The sequence below is a fragment of the Podarcis melisellensis genome, assembly GCF_964234715.1.
Source record: "Podarcis melisellensis genome assembly, chromosome: 9".
NCBI classification, from domain to species: Eukaryota; Metazoa; Chordata; class Lepidosauria; order Squamata; family Lacertidae; genus Podarcis; species Podarcis melisellensis.
In genome coordinates, this window is record NC_138541.1 from 28,812,332 (window position 1) to 28,831,318 (window position 18,987).

The following is an 18,987-nucleotide window of genomic DNA, read 5'->3' on the forward strand; positions in this document are numbered from 1 at the left end:
TTGTTCTGTGTACTCATAAGATGCTCCGCTCCCTTGCAGCATCAGATTCTTTTTTTTAACCGAGTAGAAGACTCATCTAAAAAATCTTAATTTTTAATTCTATCAGTCCATGCTATGTGGTTAGCACTGATAGACTGGGGGGACATTTTTTTAAAAAATGAAGAAAGACATAGCAGCAGTTCTTGAATTTTTTGGTTCTGTTTACTAGGTTATTCTCCTACTATTAAAGGACAGCTTTTGCATATAGATGCCACCAGCAGTATGCAGTTCCGGACTCTCTTAGAAGCAGAAATGTTGGCAGTAAGTATTCTTTTGCATAAGCATCTGAGTGATTTCTACTGTAATTTGATTTGAAACTTACCTGAATGTAAGGAATTATTGGAAAAAACAGGGAGTTAAGCGATTTAAAATAAATTAAACTGGAACCAGTGATTCCAGATGTTCACTTCTTTGGTATGTAGGTTCTAGGCTGCTACATTCTGCATCTGCTGCAGATTTCAGTTTTTGAGAGCAGCCCCACAGAGACTACGCTGGCTAGGTCTAGCCTGGGTGTATGTTAAGGATTCTTTGCCTTCATTATTACCCTTTCCTGGTCTTCAGAGCACCTGCATTGGACTGCAAAGTAGCAAACCAAACCAAACAGCACAGAGATTCTGATTGTGGAGTTTCTGTATCAGGCTTAGCTTAATCCTGCCTTCTGGAACTTTTCATTCAGTCTGCCTTGCCCACAAAGCCTCTTCTGATCCTTCAGCCAGTGTGAGGATTTGTCACAGACTGTCTTTGTGAACATCCCATCTTGCCAATTTCAGTCTCTGGAACTTGCTGCACATTTCAAGATACCACACCAGTTCTGCTAAATACTTCAATGCTGCTGTCTCAGAATCTGGTCTTCCAGATTTAGCAGGCTTCTTGTACAGGGGTGTGTCCTTTTTTTAATACAAAAAACTTTAGGTTGAAAGCCGCTTGATATTTTTACAGTGAAAGCAGATGGCGAAATTACATAGTTTGAGTTCATTTATTATAGATGTTTTTAGATAAATCATGTGGAAATTGACCTTTTAACTTGACAGACTTAAACATTAGTAAACTGGGTTAACTCTCTGCTCATTTTAGGAAGAAATAATTTTTAAATTACCCATTGATTACACGGTTGTCATTTAATTTTGGCTGTTAATCACCATATTAAGAGTGAATCCTGCTGCTTGTTTATTTTGTTTAGTTTCATATTAATGCCTGCTACCCCCGGATATGGAACATGCCACAGTCATGGCAGTGTGAAGTTGAAGTTTACAAAGCAACCTACCACTTTATATTTGCTCAGAAAAGTTTCTTTTCAGGTAACTGTTCTGTTTTTGTGTACTTTGCTTTTTCAAATGGTATCAACGTTGATATGGGGTGTGTTTTTGCATAGATGTATGCTTATTCAGAATTGTTACAAATGTATACTATTTTCTTGTTCACTCCCTATTGCTTTAGTCATCAAACCCATCTGTGGAACTTTTTTTTATATCACAAGAGCATGAAAAAACATGCCTGCGCAGCAATTTCAGTAAGGAGGTTTTGGTGCACTGGCCATCTAAATGATTCATGTTTCACAGAAATTATACTGTCGTGATGCATATGTTTGTGTTAAATTAGAAATATTAACAAATCTCCCACAATATTCCATAGAAGTTGAGCTGTGTAAAATTGCAGCTGCGTTTTCAAATTATAAGACATTACATTTAATTCTTTTTACAATTGAAGGTTTCTGTAAATGCAGCTCATTTCATAAACACCCTAAGCCAAACATGAAGTTAAAATGAAATAAATGAGAAGCAGAGGTGATTTCCACAGTCATTTTTGCTTCTTTTTGCAAAAAAAGGAAAGAATGTTGGACTACTTTAATTGCATAATGTTCAGCACTTGTAATATTTTAAATTTCAAGAGCTCATTCAAGTGTATTATTTCTTGTCTTCCAAAATATACTTATTTAAAACTGAAGTCAAAATTCTAAAATGGAAACACAACACTAAAACTGACTTTTGCAGTCTATGAGACTACTACAAAACTTAAGATTTTTGAAAATGACCGTTTGGATTACAGTTCTGGGAATGAGGCAAATGTGTATTTCTCTTTCCCACAAATGCCTTTAACTGCATATTTAAAGTAGTAGAGATGGAGTTTTGTTTGCACAACAGGACATCTTCCTCTCTCCAAATCTGATCCAAAGGGCAGATCTTAAAGATGAATGGGAGGGCAGGGAGGCAGTGCTGCAGGGAGGGAGGAAAGGATGGGCAAGTCCCATTGTTTTAACTGGCCACTGCTGGATATTACTATTGCTGTTATTGTAGGCATAGATGCTTCATTTTTTGCAGTGTGGTCCTTTGCATACTTAACTAACAGTACGTCCCATTGAATAAATTGGGATTTATTTCTGAGGAAAAAATTGCATAGATTAAAACTGCAACAGGGCAGGGTTTTTGTTTTTTTAGTGTATTAAGAAACAGAAAAGGTAAGGAAACTGACTTTTTAATGCAACAAAATATAATCAGTTTTACAATTGTCTTTTCCCACAAGTGACTTGCATTAACACGTCTCCTTTATTTTTAGATTTGATTCAGGACTGGTCTAGTGACAGTGCTCCTGATATCTTCTCATTTGTTCCCTATTCATGGAATTTTAAAATCATGTTTCATCAATTTGAAATGATTTGGGCAGCAAATCAGCACAACTGGATTGATTGTTCCACAAAACAACAGGAAAATGGTGAGGATATTTTAAAGCAGGCATGCTACACTCCTTTCCATATGCAGCAGTAATACATGCTTAACCAAAACAAATTCCTTCTTATCTGATGATAATATTCAGTTCCTTTCCCCCTTTAATTGTGAAAAGCCTTTAAATCCCTGATGTAGCAGTGCCATTTGCTAGTTCTACTAATAGAGTCCAGTTCCTACAGTCACTAAATTTCCACTGTTTTTCAGGGTAGCTAATTGTATATTTTAAAGAGTGCTCCACAGAAAGGGGAAATAAATCAGTAGCGATTAACTAGGAAGTATGGGTTTGCCAGAATAGTAGGGTAGCTGTTTTTCATACATTCATTGGGCGTCCTTTCTCAGGCATTCCTTAACACTCAGGGTATTGCTTGTCCTTTATTGTCATTTAGAAAGCAATTGATATTGAAGAGGTATTGACTCATCAAAAGGGGAATGGAAGCAGGTACAAACAAAATTCAAAGATGCCTGTTCTCTTGTTCCAAGTAGGAGTATTCCAAAACTCAGAGGTGACAAGAGTGGCTTATGTGCCGTCTGAATAAGCAGATGGAAATCCACCTGTTTAGACAAAAACCAAAGTCAGGAATGCAAGAAGGGATGATGGGCCCAACCCATGTCCATGCAGAGGATTCTGGGCACCAGTGTGGCCTGATGATATATGCCATTTTCAGGGCAGTGTGAGCACACTGTTTTCAATGCCAGGTGACTTTTCATCAAGGGCAGTGACCATCGTAGGGATGGCTCAGGTTATAGCTTGCCCAAATGTCCTGAATCTATCAGTTACGAGGATACAGCATGACTGTACATGACTCAGTCATTTGTGGGAGCATCTTGGGCCTTCTGGATACTTTCTCATGCTGAGAAACTGTCCTTTTCCAGTAGTTGTACTACTCATACTGTTGTTATTGGGAACAGGTCACACCTCATCACCCTCTATCAAGTCATTTACAGTCTTAATATATTGGTCTTCATTATGAATGATGATGAGTGACTCTCCTCTGCTCCCTGCCCCCCCTTGCTGGTTGTGAGTTTTAAAAAATATTTTCTGGATGAATGCTATCATATGTTAAATGATAAATAAATAAAGAGTGGGAACACTCATATTTAAAACATGTGTGATAGGTTTCGGCTCCGTTGCTCTTTGGTGCCACCAGGGTTGATGGCACCACACCTTTCTTTTCCTCCTCTTGCAGGTGTCTAGTCCCTTTCTTCTGCATTTGATGCAGTCCTGCTTTTTTGTTACAGCAGCATGGCTGTGCCATGTGCGGATCAGAAATATGCAGATGACACATTGTTCTCTTAATGATCCGCACAGATGTGTTGCTGGGTCTTTAAAAGACACAAATTACCTGCAATTTGCATATGCTTATTTATGTATATAGATGCAAATTTAGGCCAGTGGGAAAAGTCACTCTGTAAGTAAAGTTTTTTTTTTAAAAAAAGAATAAGTTAGAAAGAAGGGATGGAAGGGCTGGGGCAGAAGAGATGAGGCTCTGTGCAAAAGACTTGGGGTACCCCCTGGACCACTCTCCATCAATGTGCTTGGTATTGCAGTAAGGAGAAAAATGTGGTTGCATCAAGTGGCTGCTTGAATAAGCTTTCTTTTGAATCTGAATAAAAATGGAAAAGGCTGTTTCATTATCTATATAAATGATATCTATTGAATTAAATTCTTTCAGTTTTCTTGTTCTGTTAACCTTCTGTAGCTGAGTGATATATGTGTGTAATTAGTTTAGGAAGAGGAATGATAAAAAGCTCTTTTCTTTGTCCTCTCTTATATCTGCTGAAGCACTAGTGTGGTCTTTTAAAAGTGAATTTTAACAAATAATTAATATTTGATCCCCCCCCCCCCGTTTTATTTTCTTGCAGTTTATGTTGCAGCCTGTGGGGAAACATTAAACATAGTTTTCTCCTTGCCTTTTACTGACTTTGTTCCAAGCACATGCAGCACTAGGTTCTCTTTAAGGGTAAGTGGCTTTACTATTAAAACAATAAATTCCATATGCCTCCTCGTTCTTTGCAAAGAAACCCTGAGCTTTAAAGAAGAGGAGGAGGTCATCACAACTGTTCTAATTTTTTTTTTATTCTTTAGTTCACATTCCCAGTGCTTTTTATCTTTTACTCCGCTATCTCAAAAGACTGTGGCAGTGCTGGTGTGACTAATGCTAAGTAACTGCATTAGTAATTGAATAACTGTATTTCTACTTGAAGAATAACTCTTCATAACATGCATATCTTTGGCTAGGCATTTTAATCTTCATTCTAAAGGCATGCACACAGTGGCAATTGTAGTCTTGCAGTTAAATAATAATAGAAATACGAAGATTAACAATTTGGAAAGTGTAGTTATTTGCTTTGCGGTGAATTTATTGAGATTGTTTCAGTGATATGCATTTTCTTTAATGTAACTGATTTTATCATACGTTATGTAATTGTGCAAAACAGTAAACTCTTTGTAAAAATGTTATGATGTATTATTTCTTCTATAAAATGTTCTTTAAAAGTGTAAGTTATGTTATTTACTATGAACAAAATAGTAAATTCCCCATTACATTCCTTGAAATTGTTGTTCTCTACACTCAGCTTAGATTGGTGAGAACAGTAGATATGAATTGCGCATGAAAGTAATGATTTTGTTGCACATGTGTTCAAAAAAGTAATGTACAAAAATGGTATAGGGCAAATTTTTCCATAAAGGTTTCGCAGCTGTTGTATGGATATTGTGTAAGTCTTATATTCATGTTATATTTTCAGGGAGAAGGTCTTGATCTTCACTTACTTCTACCTGACTGCCACCCCAGTAAATATTCTCTTTTTATGCTGGTGAAAGATTGTCACCCTAACAAAGCAAATCCTGAGTCTTGCGTTTCGGCTGATAGTCAAAGTGGTCAAAAACCAAGCAAACAAAGGTGGAGGAACTTGACTCAAGAAGAGTGAGTTGTGTTTCTCTTACTAAATACAAAAATGTAACCAGGAGCTAATGTGTTACTATTCGTCTAGGTTCCTGTGTTTTCTCTCAGTGTTATAAAATGGTTAATATAAAGCAGTCAGCTATTACAAAAATCTTTTATTTTATTTGAAGGGCTGGCTGGGTTGAATGCTGGACTGTACCAAGCATTATGCTCACAATTGACTATGTGTGGCATCCAATTTATCCCCAGAAGGCTGATGAACAGTTAAAGCAGTCATGTAAGTGCCAACTTTGTCCCTATTATGTTTCAAACTGTTGAAAATGGCAGCTGTTATCATTTTGAAAGAGAAAATAGAACTTAATCAGGATACTTTGGATGCAAGCAGTAGAGTTCGTATCAAAAGTAGAAGGAAGGTGACCTCAAAGATGCATTGAAAAACTTTAATTTATGATTTTCCACTATACAAACATATGCTACATGCCCTGGATTTCAAGGTATTCATACGTTACATTTTTTTAACAAAAAGAGCAGTAACAAGAACCCATTACCCCTAGAAAGTGTCAGGTAACCAAAGTTAACTAGTTTACTTGTTTGTATTTGTTTTTACATTTTCTATGTTGCATTGTATTTCTTTTTCCATTTCACAAGTAATCTCAGAAGGTCAATCCATAACTGCCCTTGTGTGGCTGGTTGAGACCTTGGATGGTCCTGATTACTTAAGTATTGAATAAAGCAATACCATATATTAATGAATTTATCAGGGTTTTTTATGTCACTTTAGTCTCTGACTAAAGCCGTATACCAAATTATTTGCATCTTGTGCTTCTTCAGGGGCAACAAGTTTAAAACTTTCAAAAGGTAACTTGAAGGGTTTCTGTACGGTCTAGAAAACTTGAAACATGTTGGACCATAAATAATTTTCAGTGCACGACTGAGGCATCTTTCTTTTATACTGGTGAATGCTATTTGTTGTTCCTCTGATGGTCTTAGTCCGATATTAATTGTTCTTAATATGATAGGGAGTGAGCTGATCATCTAGAAGTCACTGATAAAGCAACATGAGCCCTGCATTTTATTTTAATGACTTTTGTGGCTTACATATTTTTTTCTTTTCTACTTACTTGGACAGTGGTTGACTGAAGGACAAAAAGTACACTTTGTTACTCATTTTTTTGCTCATAGTAAAAAGAAAGTGCAGAAACTTTTTGTTCAGAAGTGCATAGTATACATGCTTAATAACAGTTCTAAATTTTCTTGACTCCTTTTTCCTGCCATGGTTTCCTAACCTATGTTACCTATGAGTAAACCCACTGAAATTAATAGATGCCAATTAGTCATGACCATTAATTTCATGGGGCTTACTCTGCATAGCAGTAATTACAGCAACAGCCCATACTTTGTTCAGTGAATATATAGGGTCCAAAAGCATAAAACATTATGTGTTAATTTTTTAAAAAATACAATTTACATACCACTTGATTATCGTAGGGAAAAAACTCAAACTCAACTGCTTTGTTTATCCCAAAAGGTAAAACATTAAAATTATCACTAAAAAAAATTACAGCTGTAATTTAAAACACACAGGTAAAAAATGCAATAAAACAGACTAAAACAAATTAAAACTCCTGCTGACTTTCTAAACATCTGGGTAGACTTGTCTAAATAAGAATGTCTTCAGCAGGTGCTGTAAGGAATACAGTGAAGTTGCCTACCTGATATCAAACGTTAAAGCTTCCTTGAGTTTTTATGACTATAAATCTGTAAATGTTTTAGCTTGTTGTGCAAAATTATTTTCATTTACTCCCAAGTGTCAGAAATGGAAGAATCAATCTTATCTGCATCGAGACCATCACAGAAAATGACAGACAGGGGTATATCCCCTTCCGGTTCTTCCCGTCTCCCTGTTGACCCCTCAGAGCTTCCACCGGACAGACTCCGTGTAGAACTGGAACTCTCTCCAGACTCCCATATAACTTTATATGGGCCTCTTTTGAAAGCCTTCCTTTCTATAAAGGTATGATGGACTCGCTGGTCTTACCTTTATTAAAGCACATGGAACAAGCAATGTTTTGATCTATGAGTCATTTTACCGTGTGAAGGAAAGTCTAGATGGTTCTGGCTTGGAGAACTGAGTGTGATGTTTCTGTGTAGATATGGGTCAGCGTGTGCTGCCTTTTCATGTGGGCGATAGCAAAAATGTGAGCAGAGCAGTCTACCACCAAGTTTTAAGTGTTTGCAGTTTGTTCTGTTTTGCTCTAGTATTGGGTGCTTTATAAATAATGAATATATTTTTGTTATTTTCAAATCAGCCTTCCTCGTTGCTTAAAAAGCTTGGTAATTGGAAGCTTTTCATCTCTGAAGCATGTGATAAGATACGTAACCCCGATCATACTAACTATTCATATATAGTTTAAAAACGAAAGCTTGTTGATTAGTTTAAATGGATTGTGGGAAAGGAGCTTTATTGTGGTGTCAAAGGTTTACGTTATGCTCTTTTATGATGTGTTTTGCTAATTGGTCCTGCCAGGAAAATTATTTCGGTGAAGATGACATGTACACTGATTTTGAGGAAGTGATTTCAAGCCCCGTACTGTCCATGTCAACTTCTTCAAGCTCTGGGTGGACTGCAGTAGGAGTTGATGCTGACAAAAAGGAGACCGACACATCAGCCAGACATGCTCACCCCCTCACTTTGCGACCTTGGGATATTACCGTGCTTGTTAATGTGTACAAAGTGCATGGGCGATTGCCAGTGGTAAGTGCTTTGGGTGCTTTGTTTACCTGCAAGCATCAGATGTGCGCTGGGTTGTTTAAAAAAATAAGTAAGCACGTAGAAAAAGAGAATTCCTGACTTTGGTGTATTGGTCATGTTTGACTTGGGTGTGTCCCTTTAAGTGGTACACACACATCAATAGAAAATATTGTAAAGGCACATGACAAAGCAATGTACAGTTCCTTGGACGAGGATATCTTATTGAGGTAGGGCAGTTTTTACCTCTGCCTCCCCCCTCCCTCCTTTCTTTGGTAATGATGTTGCTGCAGCCACAAGATTATGGAGAAGCTGCAAATAGCTGCAGCCATTTTAGTAGTGAGTCTCTCACAGATACTGTTGATGTTTCTTCCCTCTCCATAGGATGCCACACAGCAGTTTTCTGTATTGTGCCAATAATCACATTTATCAATTAGTTCATTATCAAGAGTTTGGTTCTATCTTTCTATAAAATATTCCAGATGATCACTTTCTTTCCGCCAGCTGCTTGTGGCATATTTTACTAAGCCTTAAACTTGAAAAAAAATGTGCTCTCCCTTCAGGCTTACAAGGAAACTTGTATCTGTTGGGAGAGACTTCTCTAATAGATGAATGGTGGCAAGAAGCTAGCTATTAAGAGTTACATGAGCTTTATTTTCCTTGGGAGCACTCAATGTCAGTTAGTCTCTGAATTGCATTTCAAGACCCATATGTGTCTTGGACAGTGTTAAAGTGACATCCCTGTCTCATGTGCGCCCATACATAGATGTAGGCATGTGCCACAACCAGAAGCCCACTCTTTCAGATCTTGGCCCTAGAGAGATGGGCCATCATAGGGACATTGCTGCTTGTATTGGGAAAGGGAGGGGCACAAACTTTCTGCCATACAGCACTCAAGGATCTGCACAAATAGTTAAGATATGATGCTGATTTATGGGATTGAATTACTTCCCTATGTGGCCTGCTCCATTTGAAGAGTGTTGTGAGGTTTTTTTGTAATCTGACTATTTGAACAGCTTTGATATTCCATTGAACAACATTTGATGGCATTTTTGGTGTTTTGTACTGTAGCACTGCAACAGTGAGGGCCCTGAATGTCCCACAGCTTTCTTGGAAAGGTTATGCTTTGAGATGAAAAAAGGATACAAGGAAACTATGTTACAGCTTGTGTTATCACCATTGAATTTATTCTTGAATGACAACTATCAGGTAACATGGGTAAATCATTTTCTTGTTAGTTAGTTCAAGCCTTCATGTAAGGTTCTCTATGACTACATACTTTCAAAGCTGCTTGAACAGCTGTTTGTTAATTTGACAATTTGTTTAACAAAATTTATATACTGCTTAACTGTAAATAAAACCTCTAAGCATTTTTTCCTTAAGGATCAGTCAGTTCTGCTAGCCTTTCTTAAACATGTGCTGTAGCACTGCCAGCACTCACCACTGTGTTTACATTTTATGCCTTAAGATACATTAGTGGTGGCACTGAACTTACAAGTATTCTGTCATAATCAACATTGTGGCAGCAGATGAGATGGAACTTCCGCTCCTCCTCCTCCTCCTCCTCCTCCTCCTCCTCCTCCTCCTCCTCCTCCTCTTTTTAGCTAACTAACTCTGTTCCCCATCTATCTGGCCAGTTCTTCACCTTCTGAGCAAATTTCAGGGGCACACTGGGTGCTGTAGGGAGGTGGAAAGAAAAGGAAGTCCAGTTCTGCAAATGGAAGTCCATTGTGCATGAGGGATGACACTATTGGATGTCGCTCATTACAACCATGTTTCCCCCCCATAAAGATGTGTTGCTTCAGCAACCTTAACTCATATTATTTTAAACTGTTTATTTCGTTCACCATAGATAAACAAAATAAGTAAGAGTCATAAGCATCTTGATCTAATTTGCGCATTTTGGCAAAATTATAGCTTACATGCATCTGATGAACCTATAAACATTTGCTTTTCTATTTCAAAAGAAGAGCAACACTATTGCATAGCTGCAAAATATGAATCCATAGCCAGGTAATGCAGGCTTATTTTAATGGGCTTTATCTCCCACATGACCAGTCTTTTATTCTTCACAGAGGCCCAGTGTGGATGAAGTTCTTCGTGAGGGTCATATGAGCCTTTCAGGTCTGCAGCTAAGGGCCCATGCTATGTTTTCAGCAGAAGGTCTGCCCCTGGGAGCTGACTCTTTAGAATATGCATGGTTGATTGATGTGCAAGCTGGGAGCCTGACATCCAAAGTTACAGTTCCACAGGTATGCTATTTAGCATTGGATTTGAATGTCTGCACTGTTTTCTTAGCATGAACCAAGCGCCTGATCCAAACAAGCTAAGCCATATGCTGCCCCTATACCTCTTTTCTTCACATGGGCAGAGACGCAAGTCAGGAAGTCCCAGTTAATCATAACTTCCCATTCCATGCAATCTGGGAAACTATGGTTAATGGCTTTCAAACAAGCCAGACTATGAAGCCGTTCTTTAAAGTTGGCTTATGAATCCTGGCTTGCTTGGAAACCATCAAAACTCATGGTTTGCATGTAATGGGAAGTGTTTGTTGAGTGCAGCTTTCTGGCTTGTTTTCCTGCTCTCATTAAAGGTGGCATGTGAGTCCCTGAAACTTTTGTATATCCTGGCTTTATTAAACTAGGTTATGATTCTACGAGTTAAGTCACTAATTTTAGGCTTCCTTTCTGTTTTTCTGAAACACCAGATATTGAAGGGAATATTCACATGATTGTTTCTATCTAAAAGGAATTGAAATTCCAAAATGATAATCAAGGGAGGACTTTTAGATAAAGGGAAAGAAAGGAAGAAAGAGAAGTATATGGACTGTAAATGTTGGTCCAGATTTTTAAACCTCAAAATGTTAGACTTAGCTCTTTGTTTATCCACAATTTAAGAAGATAAGGATCAAGAATTTCAAATAGCTTCCACGTGCACCTTTGTTTGGTTTGCTTTGATTTACTTGGCTTGGATCCACACAATATTTTTTTAAAAAAGCTAATCTGTTTAAATCTGACTGCATTAGTAAAACTTAACGAAGGTGGATAAAGCACTGTCAGCTTTTGTGTTCCTTTTTTCAGGAATCTACTGTAGATAACGTTGAGGTTCTCATTTGTTCATGGCAGTTTAGGTTCTGATTGCATAGGAGAAAACACCTAGTAAAAAGACTTGAAGAAAGAGGCTTGTGGAGAACTTGCATGTTGAATGCATTCTTACTTTTTCTATATGAACGTCATCACCCCTCCCTCTTTTTATGAAGTAGTTAAATGTTGCATGAGAAACCATTATGTTTAGCACTTCAATTTCTGTGGAATATATTTTCAGTGAGAACAGCACAATTGTTCACAATAATACGCTTACTAAAAAGATTTCTCAACAAAGTGCTGCTTCATACTCTCTAGGGATAAGAAGCTTGTTATAACTGAATATATTATGTACAGTGGTAGCTCGGGTTAAGTACTTAATTCATTCTGGAGGTCTGTTCTTAACCTGAAACTGTTCTTAACCTGAAGCACCACTTCAGCTAATGGGGCCTCCTGCTGCCGCTGAAGCACGATTTCTGTTCTCATCCTGAAGCAAAGTTCTTAACCCAAACTAATATTTCTGGCTTAGCAGAGTCTGTAACCTGAAGCATATGTAACCCAAGGTACCACTGTATATAAAATTAGAATGGAAAGTCCATAGGCCTCTTTTCCAGCTGAAATTACTTTTATAAAATTAAAAGTCCAGTTATTTTGTATGTGTATTTTGGCAAATACTTGGACTAACATGTGAATCAATACGTTGGTTGTCATGCAACTTAAGGACCTTTGAACAAGCAGCGTGTTTTTCAATATCAATGTTCCATTTGTTGATCCTTTCCAGTTTTTCCTGTGTGCTGCTTTAGTGTGAATATGAAGAGTAGAAGTTATTGGTTGAAGGATTTAAACAAAGAAACAAACCTGGTGACAAACAAATGCTATTTGTAAAAAGAGGGTGCGATAGGACTTTCACACCTCCTCCTCGCTGCAGCCCCTGTCCCCATCCTACCTGTTGTGGATAGTCCCCCAAATCTCTGGATCAGATATTTGGGGAATGCAGGGGGGCTATGGGGGGGGAGCAGTAGGTGAAGCCACCTTTACACAAGCACAAGTCTGTTGTACAAGTGAGTTAAAACTCTATAGCAAATACTTGGTAATGTTGACTACACCTGGCAGCTTGCATTCAAAAGCTACCTTGCATGTTGCCCTTTCCCTTTTTGCAGACCTAGGATGTATGTCATTACAACGATAATTATAAGGGCAAGGTTTTGAGCTCATTTTGTAGAATCAGTTGCAAGGATCGGAAGCCATGAAAATTCAGGGTCTTGGGCCATTTTTCAAATAGTTGTGAAAACCTTCAATTTTAATTACAGTGGTGCCTCGCAAGACGAAATTAATTCGTTCCGCAAGTCTTTTCGTCTTGCGAGTTTTTCGTCTTGCGAAGCACAGTTTCCCATAGGAATGCATTAAAAATCAATTAATGTGTTCCTATGGAAACCGCCTTCAGACCAGGTCCGGGGACAGTCTGTCCCCCGACCTCTTCTGAAGGCTGGCGGGGGACAAAAGTCTTTGCTCCCCCCTGCCTGCCTTCCCGGGAGAGCGGAAAATGCAGCGCTGCCTTCCCGCTCTCCCGGAAAGGCAGGCGGGGGGACAAAGACTTTTGTCCCCCACCCGCCTTCGGAAGAGGTCCAGGACCTCTTCCGAAGGCGGGCGGGGGGCAAAAGTCTTTGTCCCCCCTGCCTGCCTAACCGGGGGCTTTTAAATCGCCCCGGGACTGTCCGGGGCGATTTAAAAGCGCCCGGACGGCTTTTGAAGGCAGGCGGGGGGGGGAGCAAAGACTTTTGCCCCCGCCAGCCTTCAGAAGAGGTCCAGGACCTCTTCCGAAGGCGGGCGGGGGGCAAAAGTCTTTGTCCCCCCTGCCTGCCTAACTGGGGGCTTTTGAAGGCTGGCGGGGGGGAGCAAAGACTTTTGCCCCCCGCCAGCCTTCAGAAGAGGTCCAGGACCTCTTCCGAAGGTGGGCGGGGGGGGGCAAAAGTCTTTGTCCCCCCTGCCTGCCTAACCGGGGGCTTTTAAATCGCCCCGGACAGTCCCGCCTGCCTTCAAAAGCCGTCCGGGATAGCGGGAAGCACTTCCCTGCTATCCCGGACCGCTTTTAAAATGCTGGCGGTGGGGAGCAAAGCCTTTCGCCCCCGCCGGCCTTCCTGGACCTCTTCTGAAGTCCGGAGGGGGGGGAAAGGCTTTGCTCCCCACCGCCAGCATTTAAAAGAGGTCCCCGGAGATTTCCCTATGGGCTTTCGTCTTGCGAAGCAAGCCCATAGGGAAAATCGTCTAGCGAAGCGTCGCAAAAACCGAAAAACCCTTTCGTCTTGCGGGTTTTTCGTCTTGCGAGGCATTCGTCTTGCGGGGCACCACTGTACTGTTTCACTTCACTCAACGTGTTCTTACCTCTTTGCAGCTTGCATGCCTGCTTGAATGGGGGCAGACATTTGTGTTTCATGTGGCGTGCCGTGAGTTTGAACTGGAAAGGCCAAAATCTGTAATCATATGTCAGCATGGAATTGATCGCCGCTTCTGTGAAGCTAAGGTAAAGCCTAGCTATGATCTGATATTTACTAGCTACAGTTTGGTAAGATAAATTGGTCATGTAAGAAATAGGTGAACATTTGGAGGTTAATGCCCTTCCAGCTTTATTAGTAGTTGTGCCGAAGCCCCTCCCCCACAACCATTGCTGCCACTTGCTCATGGAATGGGTGAAATACTTTGCACACATTGGAATTCATAAACTAGATTGATGCAAGCTTCTGAAATAAATAGATTCTTTAAATCCATGCCTCCGCTTTTTGTGGAAAACAAAAATGCAGTTGCAGCATTCAAAATGGCAATATGGAAGAGAGGGATTTCTTAAAAAGTTAAGATATTATGCAGAAAAGTAAGACATCCCTTCCCCAGGACACCAATTTTACTGTTTAGAAGGTGGAAATCCTCTTCGCATGTTCCACAGTTTGCAGAAGAATAATCACTGTTCTCGTGCCTTTTAAATTATACCAAGGAGAATATGTAATTATGTCCTTTTCTTTTCTTTTTTTTCTTTTTTTCTTTTCTTTTCTTTGCATGATTGTGTTTTCTGTTCCAAATTTTCTTTAGATGAGTTGCATTTCAGGCCCTTGTCCAACATCAGATGCATTAAAGTACACTATGACGCGACTTGCAGTAGATGGGGCAGATATATACATTGTAGAACATGGTTGCGCCACTAATATAAAGGTAGGTGTTCTTTTCGTATCTCATGACCCTTCATTTCTGTAGTATTTCTTAAACATTATTTCACACTTTTCTTTAAATGAATAAGCTGTTGTTATTGCATCATGTGCTTGGGAAGGAGGTGCTTGAGGAGGGAGGGACATGGGTAATGCCATCCAAATTTCATTTATCCTGGGTAGGGGGAGAGGCAGACTCTTTACTGCTACCTACTGATATTTTTTCTCTCTTTAACTTTTAGATGGGTGCTGTACGCCTTGCCAATTGTAACCTCCACAATCAGTCTGTTGGTGAAGGTGTAAGTGCTGCCATTCAAGACGTCCAGCTACGACAATACATTGAGCAAGTGAACAGTTGCCGAGTTGGCCTTCAGCCTGCAGTGCTGCGGAGAGCATATTGGCTAGAAGCAGGGTCAGTCAATTTGGGCCTTATCACTGCTGATGTTGCTTTAGCAGCAGATCACCATTCTAAGCATGAAGCACAGAGACATTTTTTGGAAACTCATGATAACAGAACTAAGAGGTAAGAGAAGCTACAGGTGAAAAAATGTCTTTAAGTAGTCATATGGTTCTAAAAGTGAAAATGTGGTCATGCTTAATGGGCTATTGAATGATGCACAAGTGAAATACTTATATTTAGGATCTTGTATGAATGAATGAATCTTAATAAGTACTTTGCTAATAACTAGAATAAATATACTAAGGCAGAATTTTGTCATTGTGATTTAATGGGTTCCATGTTTAGGAATTGATGTACTAAACCATGAGAGTTAGTGACAAGGATTTTTGGGGAGTGGGGTTAGTTTAATTTTATGCTGCAACCCCCATGCCATAGCCTAAGTCTTTAGAGCAGCAGTTCTCAACCTGTGGGTCCCCAGATGTTGTTGGACTACAACTCCCATCACCCTTAGCTAGCAAGGCCAGAGCTCAGAAATGATGGGAGTTTAGTCCAACGACATATGGGGACCCACAGGTTGAGAACCGCTGCTTTAGAAGCACGCTTCCATTATTTTTAGTGACAGTTGGCTTCCTTAAGCACCTGTCTGCTTCTAAAAAACATCCAACCCAGCCTTCTTAATCTGTGCAGATTAATTTGCTTGTTTGGCTAAATGGGTGAAATAATTAGCCTCAATTTCTGTGGAAGTTTGGGGGCTAGTAACACTTGGAATGATATTATTCCGTTGAATTAAAATATGCCTCTTTTTAAAATGTTACCTTTTTTTGTAGGTTATGGTTTTTATGGCCAGATGATAATACAAAGAATAAAAGAAGTAAGAACAAGTGTGGCTGTCTTGGAGGTTGTAGGTTTTTCGGTGGCACAGTTTCAGGATTAGACTTCTTCAAGCTTGAAGAGCTGACACCATCAAGTAGCTCTGCTTTTTCAAGTACAAGTGCCGAATCAGATATGTTTTATGGACAATCTTTGCTACAGCCTGGAGAATGGATTATTACCAAAGAGCTTCCCAAAATTATGGATGGTAATTAGTGTGTGTGTGTGTCTATCTGTACAAATGCATATATTTGACAAAATATTAATATATTTTGGATATTATTTAACATCATAGTAAATAATTTCCCATTTTAACACTAGCTAGCTAGTGGCATAAATAAAATAGCCATTATTTAGGGGAAAGTGACATAAAGAGCTGTCACTGAAATACTGTTGTTGTTATGATTATTGCTACATATATTATTAAATTGGTATGCCTAGTTTCCAATATTGGAGATGATAATGTGTTGTACTGTAGAAAGATATTCCAAATTGGTAACTGGGTTGATTCATGGATAGCTTGTTACAATTTCTACAAAAATTACAGATAAAACATATATGTACTTACTCCTCAAATCCTTTTTACCAAGAACAAAAGGGAAAGTGCTGATACCTTTATTATTGACTGTTTTGTATATAATATTTTCTTGCTTTGTTCTTAGGCAAGGCAAATGGCACTAAAAGGAAAGATTGGGAATGCCGAACTGTGGGAATAGAAGAGAGAAAATCTCAGCACCTGAATTTACAAGTACCGCTACGATCTCATAGTTCTTCCTCCTCTTCAGAAGAGAATAGTAGTTCTAGTGCTGCACTCCCCTTGCTTGCAGGTGATAGAGAAAGCCCTTCTTCCACTGTTGAAGACCACTTGGGGCAAAAGGAGTTCTTGGCAGGTGCAAAAAGAGAAGATGCCCATGGAAGGTGAATATGCTGCTTCTCAGTGTTCATTTACTACACAACAAAAGCTTTGGCTATAGAACGTAAAAACATCTGTGGCAATGCTGGCGACGGATAGTACCCAACTAACTTGTTCCAGCAGTGCAAAGATTTCTGTGTGGGCAGCATTCATCCCCCCTATGAGTGCTCCCTATATCTATACTGGATTTCCCCCCAACACTCCAGAGCAGATTTGGGGAGGGCACAAGGAGAGGAGGGGGTAAAGTTATTTGGTGCAGGTTGGAATCCTAGTGCTGACAAAATGGCTGATTTTGATGCTACCCATCAAGTCTAGACTTGTTGCTTCCTTGCTATGTAGAGCACTGGAGGAGTGAGGGGCAGGAGAGAGGAAGCATTAGCTTATACAGTGTATGGATTATATATAGTGGCTACTGTCCAGTCCATTATATACTGTATACTGAAGAAAAGAAATTGGGACTTTAGCAGGTGCCACAGTTTGTGGAATTGTGACCTTTGTTTAATCATTTATTGCAATCTTTCATGAATCCCGTGATTATGGATTATATGCAAATTTATTTATTCAAATCATTCATATTCCACTGTTCAACTGGAAAGTTTCTTATTATTATAGGGAACATGTGTATCATTATTGAGAAGAATGTTTTCTCCCCCTTCTAGTTCTGCAGCAGAAGGTTCGGAAAGTAGTCCTGTATCTCCTAACCTCCAAGAGAGACCTGTTGGACAATCTCCTCTTAGATCTCCTTTGAAACGGCAAGCATCAGTATGTTCTACTCGACTTGGAAGTACCAAAAGTCTTACTGCAGCCTTCTATGGAGATAAACAACCTGTTCCAGCTGGTGTGCAGTTCAGCAGTGATGTCTCCCGCAGTGATGAAAATGTCTTAGACTCTCCAAAGCAAAGGAGAAGCTTCGGTTCATTCCCATATACCCCTTCTGCAGACTCAAATTCATTTCATCAGTATCGCTCCATGGACTCCAGCATGTCAATGGCTGATAGCGAAGCCTACTTTTCAGCAGCTGAGGACTTTGAACCCATAAGCAGCGACGAGGGTCCAGGAACATATCCTGGAAGAAAAAAGAAGAGAAAGCAAGCCAAACAAATTGATTATGGGAGAGGTTCAATCTATCACAGTGTAGAAGGACCCTTGACTACTACATTGCATGGAGAAACTAGTCATGATCCAAAGGTCATACCAATAAAAACTCATCCCTCCCAAGCGTCATTTGTTTCTGCTTTGGGAGTAGAAGATGAACTTGTAGAGCATTTATATGTCATAGAAGCTGAGAAGGCTCCAGAGAATGAGCAAATTACTTCCCAGCAGCCTGTAATGAACTGCTACCAAAGTTACCTTACCCAGTACCAAGTGGTTAACTGGTCAGTCAAACATCCAACAAACAAAAGAACCTCTAAATCATCCTTACATCGCCCTTTAGATCTTGACACTCCGACTAGTGAGGAAAGTTCCTCATCTTTTGAACAGCTTTCTGTCCCAACCTTTAAGGTAAAAAAATAGCACAGTGAATTTGAAATCAATTTAAAGGAAAGCAAGCACTTGATTGGGTTGTAAAAAAATGCATGGGGAGTGCATAGTGTTAGTGAATTTTTGTTATGGTGAACTTTGAAATGATGTGCTAAAGTTATATAAAATAATTATCATGGATAAGTGTGTTGGAATTAAAGTTGTAACTTGGGAAATGGGAATGAGTTAGGGTTAGATACATAATCACATAGGAGTCTGTTAAATGGTTAGCATATCTGCTTTACCAAAAAACAATTCACGCCACTTCTTCACAGCCATACATACAATTTGTTTGAATTGTGAATCAGTAAACAAGAGCTGAAATATTCTGTTGTAAATCTCTTCAGAGTGTTCATGAGACTGATTTTCATGAAGAAGTGCTCTGATTGGGTTTCTATTTCAAGGTTCAGTCAGGGTGTTTTGTATCTATTAAATATGTGGTTTTGTGTAACATCTTTACAAAGTACCGATCCAGTGAACACTTAGAACTTAGGCATCTTATTAGAATCATAGAATTGTATAGTTGGAAGTTACCCCAAGCATCATCTAGTTCAGACCCCTGCAATGCAGGAATCCTGCCCACAGCCGT

General features: G+C 39.4%; 1 protein-coding gene across 11 annotated transcripts in view; it reads left to right on the top strand.

The window, feature by feature from the left end:
• Nucleotides 1–18,987, top strand: part of BLTP1 (bridge-like lipid transfer protein family member 1) — a 105,012-nt gene that overhangs the window by 22,891 nt on the left and 63,134 nt on the right. For all 11 annotated transcript variants that reach the window (XM_081924677.1, XM_081924680.1, XM_081924685.1 and 8 more), the window contains exons 13-28: nucleotides 209–300; nucleotides 1,220–1,337; nucleotides 2,593–2,748; nucleotides 4,626–4,723; nucleotides 5,511–5,689; nucleotides 5,839–5,945; nucleotides 7,477–7,682; nucleotides 8,196–8,423; nucleotides 9,489–9,626; nucleotides 10,493–10,669; nucleotides 13,893–14,021; nucleotides 14,582–14,701; nucleotides 14,937–15,217; nucleotides 15,922–16,172; nucleotides 16,627–16,882; nucleotides 17,537–18,380. In XM_081924677.1, the coding sequence (XP_081780803.1) occupies nucleotides 209–300; nucleotides 1,220–1,337; nucleotides 2,593–2,748; nucleotides 4,626–4,723; nucleotides 5,511–5,689; nucleotides 5,839–5,945; nucleotides 7,477–7,682; nucleotides 8,196–8,423; nucleotides 9,489–9,626; nucleotides 10,493–10,669; nucleotides 13,893–14,021; nucleotides 14,582–14,701; nucleotides 14,937–15,217; nucleotides 15,922–16,172; nucleotides 16,627–16,882; nucleotides 17,537–18,380 (3,380 nt within the window). The remainder of the gene's footprint in view (nucleotides 1–208; nucleotides 301–1,219; nucleotides 1,338–2,592; nucleotides 2,749–4,625; nucleotides 4,724–5,510; nucleotides 5,690–5,838; nucleotides 5,946–7,476; nucleotides 7,683–8,195; nucleotides 8,424–9,488; nucleotides 9,627–10,492; nucleotides 10,670–13,892; nucleotides 14,022–14,581; nucleotides 14,702–14,936; nucleotides 15,218–15,921; nucleotides 16,173–16,626; nucleotides 16,883–17,536; nucleotides 18,381–18,987) is intronic.